General features: G+C 42.9%; 1 protein-coding gene across 6 annotated transcripts in view; it reads left to right on the forward strand.

The window, feature by feature from the left end:
• The window catches only part of STK32A (serine/threonine kinase 32A), a 154,842-nt gene that overhangs the window by 56,015 nt on the left and 78,471 nt on the right, over positions 1 to 20,356 (forward strand). For all 6 annotated transcript variants that reach the window (XM_077326997.1, XM_077326999.1, XM_077326998.1 and 3 more), the window contains one exon: positions 1,649 to 1,822. In XM_077326997.1, the coding sequence (XP_077183112.1) occupies positions 1,649 to 1,822 (174 nt within the window). The remainder of the gene's footprint in view (positions 1 to 1,648; positions 1,823 to 20,356) is intronic.

Raw genomic sequence — 20,356 nt, forward strand, 5'->3', positions numbered from 1 at the left:
TCCTCTCCCCATAGCAGACTCCTCATGAGGGAGGTGGGGTAGTGAGCCTCATATGGAAGCTGGCAACCCTAAGAGGAAGTCTCTCTGTGCACAGCAGTCTTGAGTAAGGTTTTTAGTAAGGTCTTAGTAAGGTTTTTTTATACTGTTTTTTAATTGCCAGGTCGTTGAAAAAGTCACTTTAGTTCTCATGTCTCTCCAGCCATTTACTTGTTCATTATTTACAGTTTCAGGCTGTAAATATTTATCCTGCACTTTCCAGACTCACAGAACTGATACTGGTCTGTCTGCACCCCAGAAAACAGTTGCTGGTAAGAGCTGGCCATAGCCCATAGCCCAGAAGGGACACACCTGCACCACTCCCTCTCAACTGCAGGCAAACATGGCTCCTTTGAAGGCTGGACTCTGAGGCATTGTACGATTCTGAAGTCCCACCTCCAAACCTCCAGGAATATTTCCAACCCAGGGGTAGCCGACCTCCAAGTGGGGCCTGGAGAGCTCCTGGAATTACAGCTCATCTGGAGACGATAAAGATCAGCTCCCCATGCAGAAAGGGCTACTTTGGACAGGGTTGTGGTAAAGAAGAACCATGTAAGGCCTCCCACACAGGTTTTAAATTGAAAGACTTGAGGCCTACTGCACCAGGTTGTTGTGCAGATGAAACAGGAGACAAAAGAACCTCTGCAGAATAACACTGTGCAGTGGCCTCAAATCTGCAAAGAGTTGCAAAGAAGAAATATACATGGCTTGGCTGTGTCTAACCCCTGGCCAAAGCAGTATTTTAAGTAAGAAGGGGCTTTTCTGTGGCCTCCCTGTCAGCCAACAGTTCGGCAGAAGGGGAAAGTCCCATCCCTCAAAAGGAAGGCCCACCCCCATGCCCTCAGACTCCTCTGTATTGCTCTCGGAAACGCCTCACTCCCCTCTGTCAGGGGCTGTCAGAGGCTCCTTTGCATCAGGCCTGAAGGGAGGGGGAGGGAGAGCGCTCACTAGCCTCCTGCCAGCTCTGTCAGGGTTCTGAGGCAAAGTGAAGGAAGTTACAGTTGGACACGACAGTTAGGACAGCCTTGGGGTGAAAAGGGCTGGCATAGCCTGTCCTAGCCTCCGTTGTCATCCCCCTTGGCAGCCCTACTGAACTCCTCTCCCTGTGGTGGCAGATTGGCAGCTATGTACCCAGATTGCCCCTGGCTGGGCTGGGTAGGCAGATCCTGTCAGAACTTGGGCCTCGTGCTCTCCGATTGGCTGGAACCCTGGTCTGTCCTGGTGAGGGCCCAATCGGAAGGCGCTTCATGCCTTCCCATTAGGCCCTCACCCGGACCAGCCCTGCCCACTCACCGCCCATTTAGGCCTTAGCCTTTTATGTTTCTACAGCACCAGCCGTATAAAGACTAGAAGATCAGCAGATCACATACAAACATTGTCCTCTGAAATGGCATCATCAGCCATGGCTTGGACTTGTGGCTACTGTATAGTTTAACTCTTGGGATTCCCCTAACAATGGAATCATCATGCATAATATATTGTACTGTGTTGTCCTACAATGCTACTTTTTCTTTGTGTTGACAGAGATCTGAGTGGCAGAATAATTGCTCTTCTCACATATATTTTGACCACGCAATTAACTAAGATGCATCCTTTGTGCATCTTATTTCAGGTACTCCTTCCAGGATGAGGAAGACATGTTTATGGTGGTGGATTTGCTTCTTGGAGGGGACTTGCGTTACCACCTACAGCAAAATGTCCGTTTCCAAGAGGATGCTGTGAAACTCTTCATTTGTGAGCTGGCCTTAGCCCTGGACTACCTCCAAAGCAGATGCATTATTCACAGGTGAGCATGAACTTGAAAGATTTGTTCACAAGTACTAAATTTATATTGATGAACATTTATCAACCTTGCTACCTAACTGTAGTGCCACAGCATGGTAGCACTTGTCTGTTTTGTTTTAGCAGACAGTACTAATATGTCTGATCCATACAAAAGAAAGTTGTTGGCTGCTTGAGTTATTGTTTGATATGTAATGTGCAAGTAGAGTATGCAATATAATTGAATTTGCAGAAATCAATATATATGTAAGTTCTTCACAAAGTAAACATCATTTAAGAATTGCCCCTTTCATTGTAATAAACCATGCTTTGTTCCTTCCTACTTCTGCAATTGAATAAGACAAATATATGTGTTACCTCTAGAGATTCTTTAATACAAAAGGATGTTGGTTTACTTTTTTCATCCCCCCCCCCCGCCACAAAACGTAGTCTGGGGTAGATTTCTTTTTCTATCACAGTTAAAATTAATGTCAAAAGGGTCCAAATAAGTGTGATCACTCATGAAGTTTATACCTTTGTGGAAGTGTTGTACAATGAGAATGTTGGACTACAATCTAGGAGACTCAAGTGCTAGTCTCCACTCTGCCATAAAAGGTTACTGGGTGACCTTGGGCCAGTCACGTGTTCTCAGTCTAATTTAGGTCACATGATAGTTTTGGAGACAAAATGGAGGAGATTGATGTAAGTTAACTTACAGTGCAATTCTAAACAGAATGACACTTTTCTAAGTCAACTGAAGTCACTGGGCTAAAGAAAATGTTACTCTGCTTACATTTTTCTATGCTAAATTTCCTTTGCTGAAGTTTGGACACAAATTTGGGAATTCAGCATTACCAGAAACATTGTTACCTAATCAGATTTGATGTCTATATCTGGAATGTACTAAAAAAATTACTTAAAAAATAACTCTGTATAGGTAAAAATGGTTATATTCATTTCAAAATAAAAGTTTCCCTTAAAATTAGTAATTTGCTGACAAATTATAATCATACAGAGGTTTAGATTTAGTTGCACAGGAGAGATTTGTTTTCATTTCTTTGAAAAGACAACAAAATAAAGTATTGTTCATTCCAAGGAACCATTTAACCATATATTCTAATAGAACTCTTGGTTGCCAAACTCCAGGTAAGGGTTTAATATCCAGAATTACAATTGATCCCCAAGATAAATTCTCCCTTTAGAAAATGGCTGCTGAGGAGATCCTGTTGAGGAGTCTCCCCTTTTTAAACCCTGCTGTCCCCAGGTTCTACTCCCAAACCTCCAGGAATTTTTCAACCTGGAGCTGGCAATGTAAACTTTTCAGCATTAGTGAAATTCTTTATCTGAAATACCCATTCTTTTCATAAGAAAACAGCGGCGGAATCGAAGTCATAAATGGACCACAAAATAATGGCATAGAATTGAGGGAATCTCCTGATCTTTAGTTCTTGCTACAAAACACAGGTATCCAAGTATACACTCCAATAACTGATGCAACAGAGGTAGATATTGAAGACTTATATACTGCCATTTAAGATACTTTAAATCAGCGGTTCTCAACCGCCATCTCTCCTTGTCATCTGGAGAGTATCCCGAAGGGCTTAATGAGGTGGTGATTCACCCTTCATTGAAAAAATTATCACTGGACCCACGGAACCCTGCCAGCTTCTGCCTGGTTTCACATTTAGCGTTTCTGGGTAAGCTAGTAGAGAGGGCTGCCATGGATCAGCTCCTGGTATTCTTGGAGGAAGCTTCAGCCCTTGATCCATACCAGTCAAGGTTCCCTCCTGGCCATGGGGCAGAGACTGTTCTGGTCGCCTTGTCAGATGACCTCCGGCACCAGCTGGATCAGTGTGATTTGGCTATCCTTATGCTATTAGATCTAACTGCTGCATTTGATGTGGTTAATCACAAATTGTTAGCACTTCTCCTCACCAGGATGGGGATTAGAGGGACACTCTTGAAGTGTCTGGTCTCTTTCCTTCAGAACTGGACCAGAGTGGGTAAAAGTCCATAATATTGTAGCCATGTGGAGTCTTATAATCTTAAATGATGAGAAGAGGCTTTTCAAGAACAATGGGGCCCTTATCTGATGTACCCAAGAAAATAAGTTAAAAGGGGATTGAAACGGGGTATCAAGTGTATCAAATGAAGAGCATAATCTTTTTCTTTCTGTATCAATAATGTAGATTACTTGCACTGTACTATCTTTAATCTTGGAAAATAAAATAAAAAACTTTGAATAAAAAAAAAAGAACTGGACCAGAGTGGTGAGGGAAGAGTTATCACGCCCCTTTGCATTCCCTTGTGGAGTACCGCAGGGGGGCAATACTTTCTCCCATGTTATTTACCATCTATATGATCCTCTGGCACAGTTGACCCAGAGTTTTGGGTTGGGCTATCACCAATATGTGGATGACAGCCAACTCAATCTCTTGATGGATGGACAGTCAGATTCCCCCTGGGAACAGTTGCCAGATGTTTTGAAGCTGTCTCTGGATGGCTCAGGCAGAGTCGCCTGTAACTCAACTCCTCCAAAACGGAGGTCCTCTGGCTGGGTGGATGGGGATAGGACCAGAAAATACATTTACCCTTCTTGGACAGGGTGCTGCTTACCATTTTACCATCCACCAGGATGTCTCCCTTTCTATGGAGGCTCAGATTACAAAGGTAGCCCAAATGGCATTTTACTATCTTCGCCAAGTGACGCTACTAGTGTCCTACCTGTCCTCAGGCCACCAGGCCATCATGATCTATGTAATGGTCACTTCCAGACTAGACTGCTGTAACTTGCTCTATGCTGGCCTTCCCTTATCTCTGACCTGGAAATTGCAATTGGTCTAGAATGCAGCCACTAGGGTCCTCATGTGGTCATCTTGGAGGGCCCATATCAGCTGCACTGATTACCAGTTAGCTTCCAGATCAGGTTTAAGGTTTTGTTTCTTACATTTAAGGCCATCCATGGTCTGGGCCCTGCATATCTGAGGGAGCGCTTGTTCCTTAAGCCCCCCGCCCACAGGGCACTTTGCTCTGTGGGTTTGAATCTGCTGATGTTCCCTGTCCTCCAAGAGGCATGCCTGGCCTCAACCAGGCCCAGGACCTTTTTGGTCCTGGCTCTAACCTGGTGAAATGAGCTTCTGAATGAGCTAAAGGCTCTGACGGAACTATCTCAGTTCTGCAGGGCCTGTAAGCATTTGGTTGAGGCTGGGCCAAGAAGATCGAGTCCCTTTCTATATAGGCTCTATTTGCCGGTCATCTGGGCAGTTGTTACCCTGCAAGATGATGGTTGGGCCTGTGCATGGCTGAGGTCTGGTGAGCAAAGAAGGGAGGGAAGTATTAGACTAGTTTTATCGCCAATGCATGGGATTGTATTTTTTCTGTGTTTTAAGTGATTTTATCATTTTATGGTAAACCGCCATGAGCTGGCATAGCCATGGCGGTCAACAAACAACAACAACAATAATTTTAAAAATGAAATCAGTAGGGGAACAATGTGTATTAACTGGTTCTGTGGTTTCTGAATGTATGTACCCGTATTTGCTGGCATATAAGATGACTGGGTGTATAAGACGACCCCCCAAGATTTCCACTCAAAATATAGAGTTTGATACATTACATTACAGTACTATGGGCCACTATGGGCAGCTATGTCTATCCCAGCTGAAGTGCACTCGGCATATAGGACGATCCCCCCCCATTTGGAGGCATGTTTTTCAGGGGGGAAAAGTAGTCTTATACACCAGCAAATACTGTAATAGAAATTCACAAAAACCCACACATATTCAATTTATTTTAGGTTCAAATATATTGAACTCGAAATATATTGATATTTCCCACTGTTCCTCTATCCCATTGCCAGTATGGTTTTCAGTAAATATTCAGGAGTGCCAATATTATTCAGCACCATTTTAGCCTCTGGAAACCATTATAGTGAATGGTACCTATAGGCTATAATGGAGACTTGATCTGGTGTATTTAGGCCTTGTGGGTGGGCTATTTTTTGAGGCAGAAGCACTAAATTTGTAGAATAGTTATAGCATTAATAAAAACCATGTCTGAAAATGATAGGACCAAGGAATGCAGACCCTTTAAAATGTACAGGGCCCGGGTGAGCTGCGGGCCCTGTAGGATTTACCAGCTTTCCGCAGGTCCTGCAAGACGGAGCTCTTCCGCCAGGTTTTTGGTTGAGGCTGGGGTCAGCGAATGAGTGCCAGCATTCCCCCCCCCCGGACCTAGTAAGTTAGATATTCTCCCCACCCTCCCTGCCGCTCTGATAGCAGGGGTGGGAATAATGAGAGCTTCCGCCATGTTGGGATTGTTTTTAAAGTCTTTTAATGGGTATTTTAATGGGGATAGGACTGTTGTGACCCGCCACGAGCCTACAGGGAGTGGCGGGAAATAAATCTAATTAATAATAATAATAATAATAATAATAATAATAATAATAATAATAATAATAATAATAATAATAATAATACCTTTTGCATGGTACAACAGCAGCACTATAAATATGCTGATAGCCCCTTAAATGCACTTTAAATGTGGCAATTCAGCAGTCCTGAAAAATCCTGAATAATTTCAGGGTTTGGGAGATTTGTCTATTTTAGATAGCTGAAAGATAGTAAAATATATATATATCTGTATTCCTCATAATACCAGTAAGGTATTTTCCATCTATGTGTGTGGTTTTTTTTTTTTTGGCTTAGATCATGCAAATGCACTAATATTGTAAGGTCATAATTGAACACTTCTGAGGCTTTGCTTGATGTAGGAGGGAATTTTTCAAGTTTTATTCAGTTAATCTGTAATAACTAGAATTGCAGAGCTATAGAATAATAGATGATATACATAATTATGATGCATTTATTTGTGATAGAATCTTGCCAAGGGTGTACATTATCCTTGTTGTTATTATAAATTTATTTCATTTACACCCGACCTGTTTTCCCGTTAGGAACCCAAAGTAGCTAGCATTGTTCTCCTTTCTTTCCTTTCTATGCTTATAAGAACCCTGGGAAGTAGATTAGGCTAAGAATGTGTGACTGGAAGAAGATTACCCAGTGAGCTTTCATATCGTAGTAGGGCTCATACCTAGGTCTCCCAGATCCAGGATTCTAACCACTACAAAACTAGCTTGTTGATCCGCCAGCTAGACCTGTACAAATTCATGTGGGGATGGCTGAATTTATAATACTGTGCTAACAATATATCACTCAGAATGACTATTTGAAGTTTTATTTAAAATTCTTAATTCCATTTGATCTTCAGTTATAAAGTGAAGTGTAAAAAACAGGAATGGAAATATGCAAAGCGCTAACGGATAAAATATGCAAAGCTAACGGATAAAAATCAGTAGAGAATATTGATACGTAGGAAATCTAACCTTGTTAGGTGTCTTGGGATCTGGTTGCGGGATATCTTAGTATAATCATATGAAGTTACAGCTAGAACTAACTGGTAAGATACTGTGCTGGCTGAGTTTACTATTAACTATGGATAGCCTTATTTAAAATTAACTTTATCTAGGATTTTATTTATATATATATGAATGTTATTCTGATCCCTCCATTTATTAAAAGTGATGGACAATCATAGGGAAGTTTATGTGGTGAGGTAAGCCGCAGCTTCTATATGTAAACATAAAGTCAGGGGAAATGGATAGGATTACTCAATAAGATTATATTACTATTATAGTAAGTAGACTGCTGGTTCACTAGAGATTAGAAATTTCTCTGAACAAGGAGAATTCTGTCTGCTCACAATCAGACAGACATGAATTCACCCACCTCCCTGCTCATGCCTTTTTTTGTAAATATTGTGCCATTTATTGTTTGGACTGCTGTTCTTTCAGTATATTCCAGTAAGAAATATAATACTTTGTTGCATAAGTATCTTTTGGTCTCAAGATCAAAGCATTTTCTGAAATAATAATTATTTCAAATACATGAGAAGGGAAACAATATTAAAAGCACAATTATTGATATAAATGGTAATGAATTATATCATCACAAAAGTAGAAATTGATGTGGAAAAATGGATCTCTGCAACTGAAGAAAGGGCTTTCATTTCTTTTAATCCTCAAACAATTTAAATATTACTTGATGTATTAAAGCCATGCCCTTTTATAGTAAGGTGATAGGTTACAAGATTCCACATGACACAGAGATAACTGTTTGGATAGAAGTGTGCCAGAGGAAGTCTACTCCCCTGCCCCCAAAATACAACCTTTTATGAACCCCACATTGCGCTCCCAATTGTCCACTGTCTAGCAAAAAAAGAGACATTGAAGATTTCAGCAATTCCCAAACCATCACATATTACCCACACAAGCAAATAAATATTCCAGTTTTGACAAAAAAGACTCAAATAATGTATGGAACAAGAAATTCCAAATGTTTAAGATAGAATTTGGAAAGGAAAAGGCACTAGAGATCATGTTGCAAATTAACATTGTTTAGTACAGCAGGCTAGAGAATTTCAGTACTGGTTTACAGCTACTATGTTAAACTTTGTAGGAAAGTCATTGAGATTCACAAACACTGATATAGTGTCAACAAAAAAAAATCTAAAATCCTGGATACCAGCCATAAAAAAACACCAGAATAAAAAAATGGGACTCTAAAAACACTTCACAGCAGTTCATGAGATAACATAGGCAAGACCTTGACTAATGGACTTTCTAATGAACTTTACCCAGACACAGGGAAAGTACTTACTAGCTACATTCCACCCCTTAGAGAATCTTAGATAAGACTGGAGTGTGATGTTACAACCCCCCCCCCTCACACAGAGTAAATAAAATGTCCAGCAACTGTTCACACACTCTACACCTTGGCACAGAGAGATTCTCATCTTGCTGTGGCCTACCTCTGAAGATGCTAGCCACAGTTACTGGCAAAATATCAGACTAAAGCATGGCCACACAGCCCAGAATACCCACAGCAGCCAGTTGACTCTAGTCTTAAAAGCCTTTGATAAATAAAGATAAAAAAAGACAATAAAAGGAGAAGAGAAAGACTCCTAACGAGATGGAGTGACCCAATCAAAGACTAGATGACACATAACATTGTGGTTTAATGAACCTACAGGAGCAGTGTGGACTAAAAACAGGAAGTCTGCAGCAGTCTTCCTCTCACCTAGAGACAGAAAAGCTGTTCCATAAAAGGAATACCGATGGAGTGATAACACGAATGGAGTGTCACCCTACAACTCAAGCCCATGTTATTAGGTTATTTGAAGAATATATATAATACTGTATGGTGATAGCAATTTGTATAATGAAAACCATAGCTTCAATAATTAATCCATCTCATATTGAGTCTTCCTTTTTTCCTGTTATGTTTTTTCCTAGCATTATTGTCTTTTCTATAACTCTTGTTTTCTTGTAATGTGATCACCTTAGTTTAGTCATTTTAGCTCATAGGGAGAGTTCAGGCTTGATTTACCTAGGACCTAGTTATTTGTCTTTTTTGGCAGTCCAAGGTATGCATATAACTCTCCTCCAACATCCCTTTTCAATTGGATCAACTTTCATCCTGTCAACATTCTTCATTGTTCAACTTTCACATCCATACATGCTAACAGGGAATATGGTGGCATTAATTATCTTAGTCTCCTGCAATTTAAGGATCTCTTTGTTTCTTCATGGCTGTCCTTTCCAGTCTCAGTGGAAGGAACATTAATAATTTGAGATATGCAGGTGATAAATTAGTGATAGAAAGTAGTGAAAATGTGAAACAGTAAGGGCCTTTCTGTACCTGTTAAATGTAGCAAAATCCTTACTGTTGGTAGTCATTATATTCCAGGCGTTCCGCATGATATCGCCCACATCCATCATCCAGTCAGCAAGTGGCTGGCTACATCCTCCATTTTAAAGCGCTAGTTGAGGAATCACATAAAATGTATCTGCCAACCTAAAAAGTGCCAGCTAGAGGAGAGCAACTAGCAGGCTACCAACAAAAAAAATGTGTGGAGGTGAAGAAGCGCTACCTCTGCCTTCAATGTGCCATCCTCGAACCCACCTCCCTCTCCCTTCTTCCTGGGGGGATGGGAAGTACAGGCACCTCAGTTGCCAGCAACAAGAAGCAGCCTGGCCAGGAAGGGAGATGCATATCTGGGGTACGTGCAGAGCAGATTTGGGGGGGGGGCGCAGTTATGGAAAGGAAGTGGAAGAGAAAGATGGCAGCTGGACTCTGGAGCACACAAGCTCCCACCCCCTCGCCTAGCTGGTAAGTTGCAAGCTCCGCCAAACCATGCACAGGTCCCCCTTTGCATGCAACCAGGCTGGGGGGAGGAGGAGAGAGATTGATCTGCTCCCCCGCTCCCAGGTCTGGAGAGTTTGGGATCCTCTTTGGTGCAGCGTTGCCTCCAAACACAAAGGAAGGCACTGATCACATTGGCTGGCAAAGTTGTAAAAGGAAGAGGGGGAGGGGGAGGGGGAGAGAAAGAGAAGCTGCCCATCCTGATCCGGGTTTCATCCCTTGCAATGCCCCCTCCCTCCACCTCTTTCCCACTTCCTCCCCTCCATGCACCTCCAAAAGGGTGAGCCGCATCCTCCAGGGGCCCGCTGCTAGTAATGAGATTATTGCAGCAACTGTCCTGGACAGCACTGGGCGGGGGATGATGGGAGAGAGAGAGTTGAGAGTCGAAGAAAGGCGGGTCGGGCATGGAGAAAGTAGCTGAAGATTGAAATTGGGTGATCGAAGAGTTTCCTATAAATGGGCGCCGGGGTGGTGGTGGTCTGGGTTTTGTGAGCAAGTGACTGTTGCTGGAACTTTAAAATGATGCAAGCTGGGGTTGGCTGGTAGAGAGAGCTGAAGGAAAATATGGCATTAAAAGGGGCACAGCTGGAGGTAGCATTTCCTTTTGTTCTCTGCTTGTGAGGGAGGAATACGAACTAATACTAATATTGGAGGTGGAGTGGATTTCCACTCATTTCTCTAGCACTTTGGAGTGCAAAGGAAAGGAAGAATGATTGAAAATCTTGAAAGGATATTTAGGGACTGCAGAAGGAAAGAAAGAAATGGCAAAGACACTTCCTGTGCATTTTCTGATATGTTAAATATTTGTTATAGTGAATAATCACATCCTTACTTGGGTTGTATTTATTACACAGGAAGTTCATTTGTAGAAAAACAAGTCTTCTGGCAGACAGATACAGTATAAACTACAATAGCGATCCCCAACCTGTGGGCTGCGGACCACATGTGGTCCTTCGACTAATTGGAGGTGGGCCCCGAAAGACGCCTTCCCCCCCCCCCAGCCCTTTACAACACACTTCATTGTTGTCACGTGTCTGTATCTTATTTTGAAGTGATGTTTAAACATTACCATAGCGATCAGAGAGCGCTAGGGCAGTGGTTGAGAGTAGAGGAGTAAACAACCCCCCCCTCAGTAAAAGGCGTTGAGTGGTCCCCGGTGAGTGGTCCACGGTGTTGAGTGGTCCCCAGTGATAAAAAGGTTGGGGACCACTGAACCACAACACACTTACAAAATATTTGTGAATATTCTAACTCAACTAGTATAGCTGTTATCTTCTTGATGGATAGAAGAGATAATCTTGTGTTAGTCCTACCAACATACCATGCCATGTTTGTTTCTTAAGGTCAAAGAAGCTTTTCCTGAAGTTCTTTCCTTAGCGATAACTCTGGATTGCCTTTGCTTTGTTTCTCATTGGTGGGATGTCCCTACTACACACTCTGTATATCAAAAAGATCACCTCTGGCATTCCAAAGAGCTGTTTTTCTAGCATGAATCTGAGACCTGCTCTCCAGTTGCCACCTAGCACCTTTGCTCACTATTCCAAGTACAAACCCAAGTCCTTACAAAAAGCTATGATGTAACCAGTGTAAGCCCCTGCAAATTCTGACATGCCATTCCCTGGACCACTACCCAAAAAAATAATTTCTTCAGAGACAGATCTTTATTTTGTGATTAGTAGTGATAAAGTGTTCCTTTGAGACTCATTCATATGAACAAGGTCATGTGTGATCCCAAGGATGAATTCAGTACAAGCTCTTTGGAGGTTTGAAGTTCCGGCAGAATGCAATGTATAGAATTCTGACTTGAATAAATACTGTGGGATTCAGATGTAAATGGATAATTGCCTCCCATTAAATGTTATGACTTTTCACTTCATCTGTTTTTTATACAGTATGGATAGTACCTCAGAGCTGTAGGAATAAAATTGTTGGGGAAAATGCAAATTAAGAAGTCATAAAATTAATGAAGTTAGCAGAACAGAAATACTAGTATACTTAGTGTATGTCATATTATTAAATCTATCCATAAAATTACTCATGCAAAATGGATTGCAAAAAGAAAAGTAGTGCATTGTGTGATTAAAATGGGCTACAAGTCTCTGACCCAAAGAACTGGAATTGATAAAATTTGATTAAAATATTTTTAAACTGGCTCCTAGGACAACTAATTTTTCAAAACAAGAAAAATGTTTCAAAACAAGAAATGTTTCAAAACAAGAAATTTTGTTCAAAACAAGAAAAATGTTTCAAAACAAGAAGAAAAACAAGAAAAACAAAATATGATTCCAGTTTAAAAACATAAAGCAGCAGAAGAGTAAAAGAAGATAATCTGCTAGAAACAAATTTAGTTAAACCAGAAATTAAGTAGAACTAAGACAAAAACTGAACCAAAATAACTAGTAATAATGATCAAAACATAACTTTAAAATACCCCCCCTCAATACTCTAAAGGTGAGATAAGTGTGTTTTCACTTATCAGAAAGACCTTGGATGCTGGGCCAGGCAAATGTTCAAGGGCAGGACATTGTAAAGTTGGAATTCCACAACTGAAAAGGCCTTCTCTTTGCAGATATCTGTGCTCCTAAGAAAAAAAGGGAACAATGAAGCAGAGCTTCAGTGGAGCTATTATTGGACTAGTAAATAAGCCTGCTGCACTCTGAATGCAGTGGGCGCTAGCAGGGCTCCGGAGTCGGCATGGCCGGGGCGGCCGTGGGGGGGAAGAGCGGGGCTTGGGAGTTGGCGGGGCTGGTGCGGGCATGGGGTGGCGTGGCACAGGGCAGCTCGTTCGGGGCCTGGGATTTGGCGGGGAATGGGGCGGCAGGGCGTGGCTCATCTTGTCGACCGGCCCCCTGCCGTGCAGCCTATCTGGGGCCGTGTTGTTTCTGGCAGCGAGTCCACGGCGGTGCGGCGAGTCCGCGGTGGCACGGCGAGGCAGCGACCTGCCCTGGCGGAGCCGAGGCAAGTAATGGCAGCGGGCGTTTGGCTATGGGCAAGGAGGAAGGGGGGCGGATCGGGAGGCATGAAGTCCGGGGAAGGGGCCTATGGGCACCTTTCCTCATCACGGACAGGGCCCCCCCTTGGGGCCCTTAACAAATTATTTTATCCGCTCTACTAGGAGCGGTTAAAGATAAGGAAGAATAATGGAAGACGACCTTGGTCTAAAGCTATTTATGGCTTTATAGATAGTAATCAGCACTTCAGATTGCCCCGAGAAGGAAATCGGAAGCCAATTAAGTAGTTCTTATACCAGCGAGTTATGATCTCTGTAGCTGGATAAAAATATTCTGTGCCACTTGAAGGTACCAAATTGTATCCATTGGCAGCCCAGTGTAAGCTCTGAAGAAACTAGCATAATGCTTTATTGAGAAGAAAATGCCCATGCTAAATACATTGGATAATGCACTTTCAACGTGCTTTGGCAGCTAGATTTTCCTGTGCAGAATAGGAAAATCTACTTCTGAAGTGCATTGAAAGTGCATTATCCAAGGTATGCAGAATGATTCCAGATCTTTCAGCAGCATTGCCTGGAGTTTCTAAATACAAGAAAGAAAGAAATTGATGAAGAATCCTTTTTGTCACTTACATATTTTATTTGAGTATAGCCTTCCTTTTACAATTTACAAATTTCTATTTTTCTAATGTGTTTAACTTCTTCCCCTGGACAAATTCAACTACCTGTTTTATGCTTGTGTAACTAGAGAAGCCTTCCAAGACAAAACAGTGTGGTAATGAAGGTATAAGCTTAGCATTTTCTGTTCCGCACCTGTTCAAACAGCCACCAAATAATGAATGAGGATGAATTACACTATGTGAAGCAGGGAATGAAGTACTTTGTATTGGGTGGCAGAAAGTTGGAAACTATTGGCTGTATATCCAAAGATGGAAGAATCCTATCCTAATCCTAACTCAGTAATAATTGCTTTCATTTGTGGCCGCCTTTCTTCTATCATGCCACTCAGTGTGGTTTTCATAAGTTTACTAGGAATAGCCACTGATCATTATCAGAATTGCAAAGTTGCTGCATCTTATACCTTCCAGCCATATCACAGAAACATAAACTAGCTTGCCAAAATAGATTTTTAAGTTTTAAGGGCTAAAATCCTTTGTAAAATTGATAATTTCGATGAAGATATTAATTAAGCGTGATGTTGATAATGTGATAGTTATTCAAAATCTGTCATATGACAAATATATGCATGTGAACTGTCCCTTGGCAGCCAACTTTGAAATAACAAAGGTAATAATAATTTTATTTATAATCCACCCTTCCCTGAAGGCTCAGGGTGGACAACAACATCATACAAACAATAAAATATCATAATAATCATAAATAATCATTAGTGTTAAAATACTAATTTGATTATACACCAGATTAATATCCTTTTGTTCCAGAAACCACCTCCTCTTTAGTGATGATAAATCAATTGATGTTTTGTGCAGGGAAGGCAGAATTTTTACTTATTATTTTTCAAATTGATATGCTACCCTTCCCCAGGGACTCATAGTGACTTGCAGTACATCTTAAAACAAGGTGTGAGAGACTTTGAATTCTAAATAAATCAAAAGGTTTCTTTATTAGAGAATTAGAGAATTGTAAGTACCTAACACGTTGAAGACAGAACTGATTCACAAAGGATAGGGTAAGCAATACAGGAACTTCCCTCTCCCTTGAGAACTCAAACCAGGCACAGTTCAAAGGAGTCAAAATAAAGAGATAATCATTTAGGCTTCAAGGGATGGGAAGGTGTGGGACACTACAGGACACTAAGGAAGGGGGAGGTGAGGAATGGCTGGGAGAATGGTAAGAATAAAATATAACAGCAGGAAATCAACTTTGAGGTGACAAGCTAAGGCATCTGGGTTACATCATGGCACAAAGACCAGGCACGCTAAACGCTCTAACCTACAGCAGATTACAATCATGGCAGAAATATATGGGCTTTCTGACATAGTGTTGAAACATTTAAAATAATAAACTTACATTAAAACGCAAAAATACTCCCTTCTGTCCTGTAGGAGGGAGGGAATAATAAGGTGCTCCAGTAATGGTAATTGAGTGGGTGCAGATGTATATTGTTTATGTAGGGAGGCCAGCTTATTTATTTATTTTTATTTATTATTGATGATATTTGTAGGATTCAATTATAGGCCTTCTAGAACAGCAATTTCTTGCAAGCCCTGCAGAACAGGGCCCTGATCTTACTAGGAAGAGCTGAAAAAATCCTGGCTCTGGTTGGGGACAGTTTGACTTCTCCATTTTGATATTACTCCTAGTCTCAACCATAAGCCTGGCAAACCAACTCCATTTTACATGCCCTGTTGTACTGTCAAGTCTCACAGGGCCTTGATCTCCCCATGGAGAGTGTTCTTCCAAGCCAGGGCCAAAAATATATTCCTGTTCTTTTTGAGCAGACCATTAATTATTTTCATGAGCTGGCAGCTGACAACTTAAAAATGGATGCTGGGCCATATACACTTGTGTCTCAGTATGTGTTCCATGACCTCTGAGTCATTGATTTCATATCCAGAATTATGATTTTCCTTCAGAGAGCTGTGTTATTGAGTGTCATACAAAACTCTGTGTTGTTTCTTATACCCAAACATTATTTTGATATACAATATTTTTGCCATCAAGTCTCTGCCAACCTATGGTGACCCCATAGGATTTTCAAGTCAAGAGATATTTAGAAGTGGGTTGCCATTGCTTGCCCCTATGTAGCAACCCTGGACATTATTCATGGTCTCATATCCAAGTACTAACCAGGGCTGACCTTGCTTAGCTTCTGAGATCTGATAAATCTGGATTGTCTTGAGCTGTCCAAGTCAGAGGAGGTACATAGCCTTTCTAATAAATGGTAAATGGTGGAACAGATAAGCCTAACAATTTATAGGTTGGACTATAATATGACAGTATTTTGAGTAATTAGTGTGCTGCAAATATATTTGTGATATATTTGTTCAAGCTGTGTGCTGTAAATTATAGTGATGGGATCCATCTATTCTGGGTTTTATAAGGTTGAGCTCCATATAGAACGTTATTGATTATTCTGTATTCATTATACACATATGAGTACTCACAAATCCAGTACCATTGAGCCCTTACATAGTCTTATATTTGTGGATATGCAATACAGTATGTATGTGTAAGAACTGCTACTCTTACTACAGTCCTAAAATAATACCTTATATTGTGTTTCCATCTGTTTCAGTGCTTAAACTATATCAGGATTGTATTAATTTATCAGGATGCCTATTTCCCCATCCCAATGACAGATGCTTTTTCAGCTGTGAAAAGAACTTTGCAAACATGGCAGTGAGGAGGTCAGATGCCGGAGTCTAGGGCTCTGTCCGACCTCTGTAGTTTTCAGTTGCCGGGGTGTTCTGGCTACCCTGTCCCCCGTTTTTTAGGGGGCTAGGGCTGAGGCACATCTTCCCCAGTTTTTTGGACCAAGACTGATCCCGAATGGGCACAACATGGGTTCGGAAGGTGAGGTGGAGTGGGGAGATGAGCCAGTGGCATACAGCTTGCAACATCCCCGGGCTTGCGTTAGGAGGCCCCCCCGGCAGGTGACATCGAGGCCGGGGTAGAGCACTGACACGAGACGCGAAACATGCCAGTTTGGAGGCTGCGGCAAGGACGATAATCTGTGGAAACCTGGCAGACCCTGCTTCCTGCCCTATATTTCTTTCCCTTCCCCGTGCACCTGGACCCCTCCGAGCACTCGCCCTTTAGCGCGAATCTACTGGGGGAGTTATGAAGATCTTCCATTCATCGGCATGGGGCCTGCTGCTAGTGCTGTGGGAAGGAGCCATCTCCGCAGCTGCTGGAGAGTGGGACTGGCAGATCTCGGTGGATCTTGGCTCTCTCAGCTTGATTTTTCCACTGCCTGGCTGCGCGCTGGCAAGGCATGGCTTGAGGGTGGTGTATTTGTTCCAGAAGCCTGAGTTCCCAGCTGGATATGAAACTGGGCCCACAAAGCCTTTGTGGGCACCGGAGTTTGTCGGGCCAATGGCAAGGAGCTCCCTGGCGTCTTTTCACCTGACATGAGGTCTGGTAAGGCTCCGTAGGGCAGGACTACCAGTGTAGTAGCAGCCTAGGAAGAGGAGGTGGGACTTTGCCTTTGGGGAAGAGTTGTTGTGCTCCTACCGACTCCCATGTGTGGTTCCTCAGATGTGGTTCATTATCTTTGCACCCTCTGGCCCAGCTGGTGCGGAGTTTATGCCTGGGTTGTCATCAGTATGCTGATGACACCACGTTCTATCTCTTCATGGATGGCTGCCTGGACTAAGCCCCAGAACCATTCATCAGATGTTTGGAAGCAGTAGCTGGATGGCTTGAACAGAATTGTTTGAAACTCAACTCCTCCAAGAGAAATTCCTGTGGCTGGGAAGTAGGGGGCAAGCCAGGAAGTGTGTTTGCCCAGTATGGAAGGGACACAACTTACCATCGTATCCCAGGCCAGAAATTTGAGAGTGACCATTGATGTCTCACTAACCATTGAGGCACAGGTCAAGAGGCTAGCTGACTGGGCATTTTCCCATCTTTGTCAGGCCTAGCTACTGGCCACAGTGATCCATGCGATGGTCACTTCCAGAATAGATTTCTGTAACTCACTGTATGAAGGCCTGCCCTTGTCCTTGACCTGGAAACTTCAGCTGGTACAAAATACAAGTGCTGGGGTCCTCACAGAAACATCTTGGAGGGCCCTTATCCAGTCTGTGCTGAGTTAGCTGCATTGGTTGCCAGTTGCTGCCTGGATCTGGTTCAAGGTTTTGGTCTTGACCTTCAAGGCCCTTCGTGGTCTGGGCCCCACATACCTGAGGGACTGCTTGTTGCCCTATGCCTCCCACAGTCTTTACGCTTTGCAGGTACTGACTTCTGGTCCTTGCCCTAGAGAAGCATGCCTGGCCTCAACCAGGACCAGGGCCTTTTCGGTCCTGGCCGCAACCTGGTGGAATGAGCTCCCAGTTGAGTTATGGGCCCTGTGGTGACTTTCTGTGTTCTTCAGGGCCTGCAAAACAGAGCTCTTCCACCAGGCATATGATTGAGGCCAGGGTGGTAAGGAAGATCGATTCTGCCCCCCCCACCGCCAGTGCCAGTGCCAGTGCTAGATAGCACCCTGGGCTAATATGACATGTATGGCCCTCCTCCAAACTCCGCTATTAGGTGTTCTAGAGGGATAGGTGTTGTGCGCTATTACCGCTATGTTCTCTTCTTTTTGCATTGTATTATTATTGTGTCTTGTTTTAATGGGGTTTTATTCAGGGGTTTTCTCAAAGGACTATTGTAACCACGAGCGGGTCTACGGCATTGGCGGGGAATAAATTTGATGATGATTGATTATGATGATGTCTCATACCATTTTGACTATATCTGAAACTGCAGGTTCACTTTACAAAATGGGCATGTAGCACCAGCAACAAAGTAAGTGTAACAGAAGTGGTTTAGGATGGGATGATAACAACAAATTCTTTGGTTTAGTTATACAAACTGAATGTCAGGAGTCAAGCTGAGCCCAGCCTGTAGAGTCCGTGGTAAAGAGACATCCAAGATTCAACAGGCAGTTGAAAGTCCAAGGAAGAGCTTTATTGAACGCACACTACAGAATCACTGGAAAGTGCCAAGACCTCTGGATCAAAGATCTTGGCAGTTACGAAATACAATAGACACTTCAGGGTTCTTATAGAATATACTCAATAGGGGAGGGGGAACGTAGGCATTTTGGCAAAAGAGCAGAGGGCACCAAAGGTGCCGAAATTCTCAGCCGGCCAGATGGCTTGGCTCTAATCTCAACAGCTATATTTCTGTTGAGTCTTTGCTGTCTATGCAAGGTCGAAGGAACAGTTTGATAAGACAGATAGAGACGCCTCACTGGGAAAACAGGGGAGTCTTGGAGCCAAAGGACAGATTTACAGTTTTACAATGCCTGGCCTTGCCTTGCTACAGGAAACAAAACAGGCATGAATCAGGGTTCATGACACTAAACAAGAGAAGATCTTTGGCATGTGAGAGCTAAAGGGCTCTTGGCTTGTTGATCAAGCTAGGGGACTCTGTAAGTATTCCAGAATTTGCAGAAGGGGTCTGGTTCTTCCTGTAATGGATAGAAGCAGCATAGCTTGTGATTGACCCGAAGCAGTGACTTGCGCTGGCTGAGGCATGTTTGAATTTTTACCTAAGAATAACTTTAAATACACATGCACCAAATGTAAGTTAGTAACAGTCCTGGAGGAGAGGATATAAAACGTAGAAGAATGCCCATCTACATTTCTGTAACTATTATAAAAGACCTAATGACCTTTGAGCCTCCAAATGACCTTTTGGGTCTTACCATTTAAGGGCCAATGAATGCTCCTGCCTTGGGCCTGCCTTGGCCTTCACAGTTGAAGGGCCAATGAATGCTCCTGTCTGTGTTGTCCTTCTGCCTGAGAGGGTGGCTGCACAATGGCCAGCCACCCACTCAGGCTGTATCTCCCGCCCCTTACTGTCATATCCAATGACTTTGCTCACTTTGCCTCAGACTACTGACAGAGCACGGCCTCCCTGCAACAGATGGTGACCAGAGCCAATGAGAATGTGGGGAAAGGAGAGTCAGCCAATAGGAGGGAGAGCCCTCTAAGGCCCGGCCTCCATGTGCTGTGGGAATTCTGAGGGAAAATTCCTCCATTTGGGAGTGACTGGAAGATCCCATGCCAAAGCTGGGGGAGGGAGAAGCGCAATGCTAGCATTGGTCTCTAAGAGCCATTGTGGGGTAAAATTTAAAGAACAGCAGCCTGTAATCTGGAGAGCTGTGTTTGATTCCCCACAGGCAGCTGGCTGGGTGATATTGGGACAGTCTCATTTATCTCAGAGCTCTCTCAGCCGAACTCCCCTCACAGAGAGTCTGTTATGGGGTGGGAAAGGGAATGTTTCTTCTTGATAACAACCTTGTCCAACCTCCAAAGCAGCCCTTGGGTTGGAAATATTCCTGGCTACCCCTGGGTTGGAAATATTCCTGGAAGTTTGGAGGTAGGACTTCAAAATGGTAAAATGACTTAGAGTCCACCGTCCAAAGCAGCCATTTTTCCCCGCAGAGCTGATCATTATAATCCAGAGATGAGTAGTGATCTAGAGATGATGGTAGAGGCTTGCAAACTGAGGTTGAGGTAGAGTTATGCAGGTGTGTCCCTCTGGGCTTTGGCTAGCTCCTACCAGCAACTGTGTATTTTGGGACCCAGACAGACAGACAGACCAGCATGGGTCCTGTGAGCATGGAAAGTACAGGAAGATCTAAATAAAGAATATTTACACCTGAAACTGT

This window comes from Paroedura picta, chromosome 3 (assembly GCF_049243985.1).
Source record: "Paroedura picta isolate Pp20150507F chromosome 3, Ppicta_v3.0, whole genome shotgun sequence".
NCBI classification, from domain to species: Eukaryota; Metazoa; Chordata; class Lepidosauria; order Squamata; family Gekkonidae; genus Paroedura; species Paroedura picta.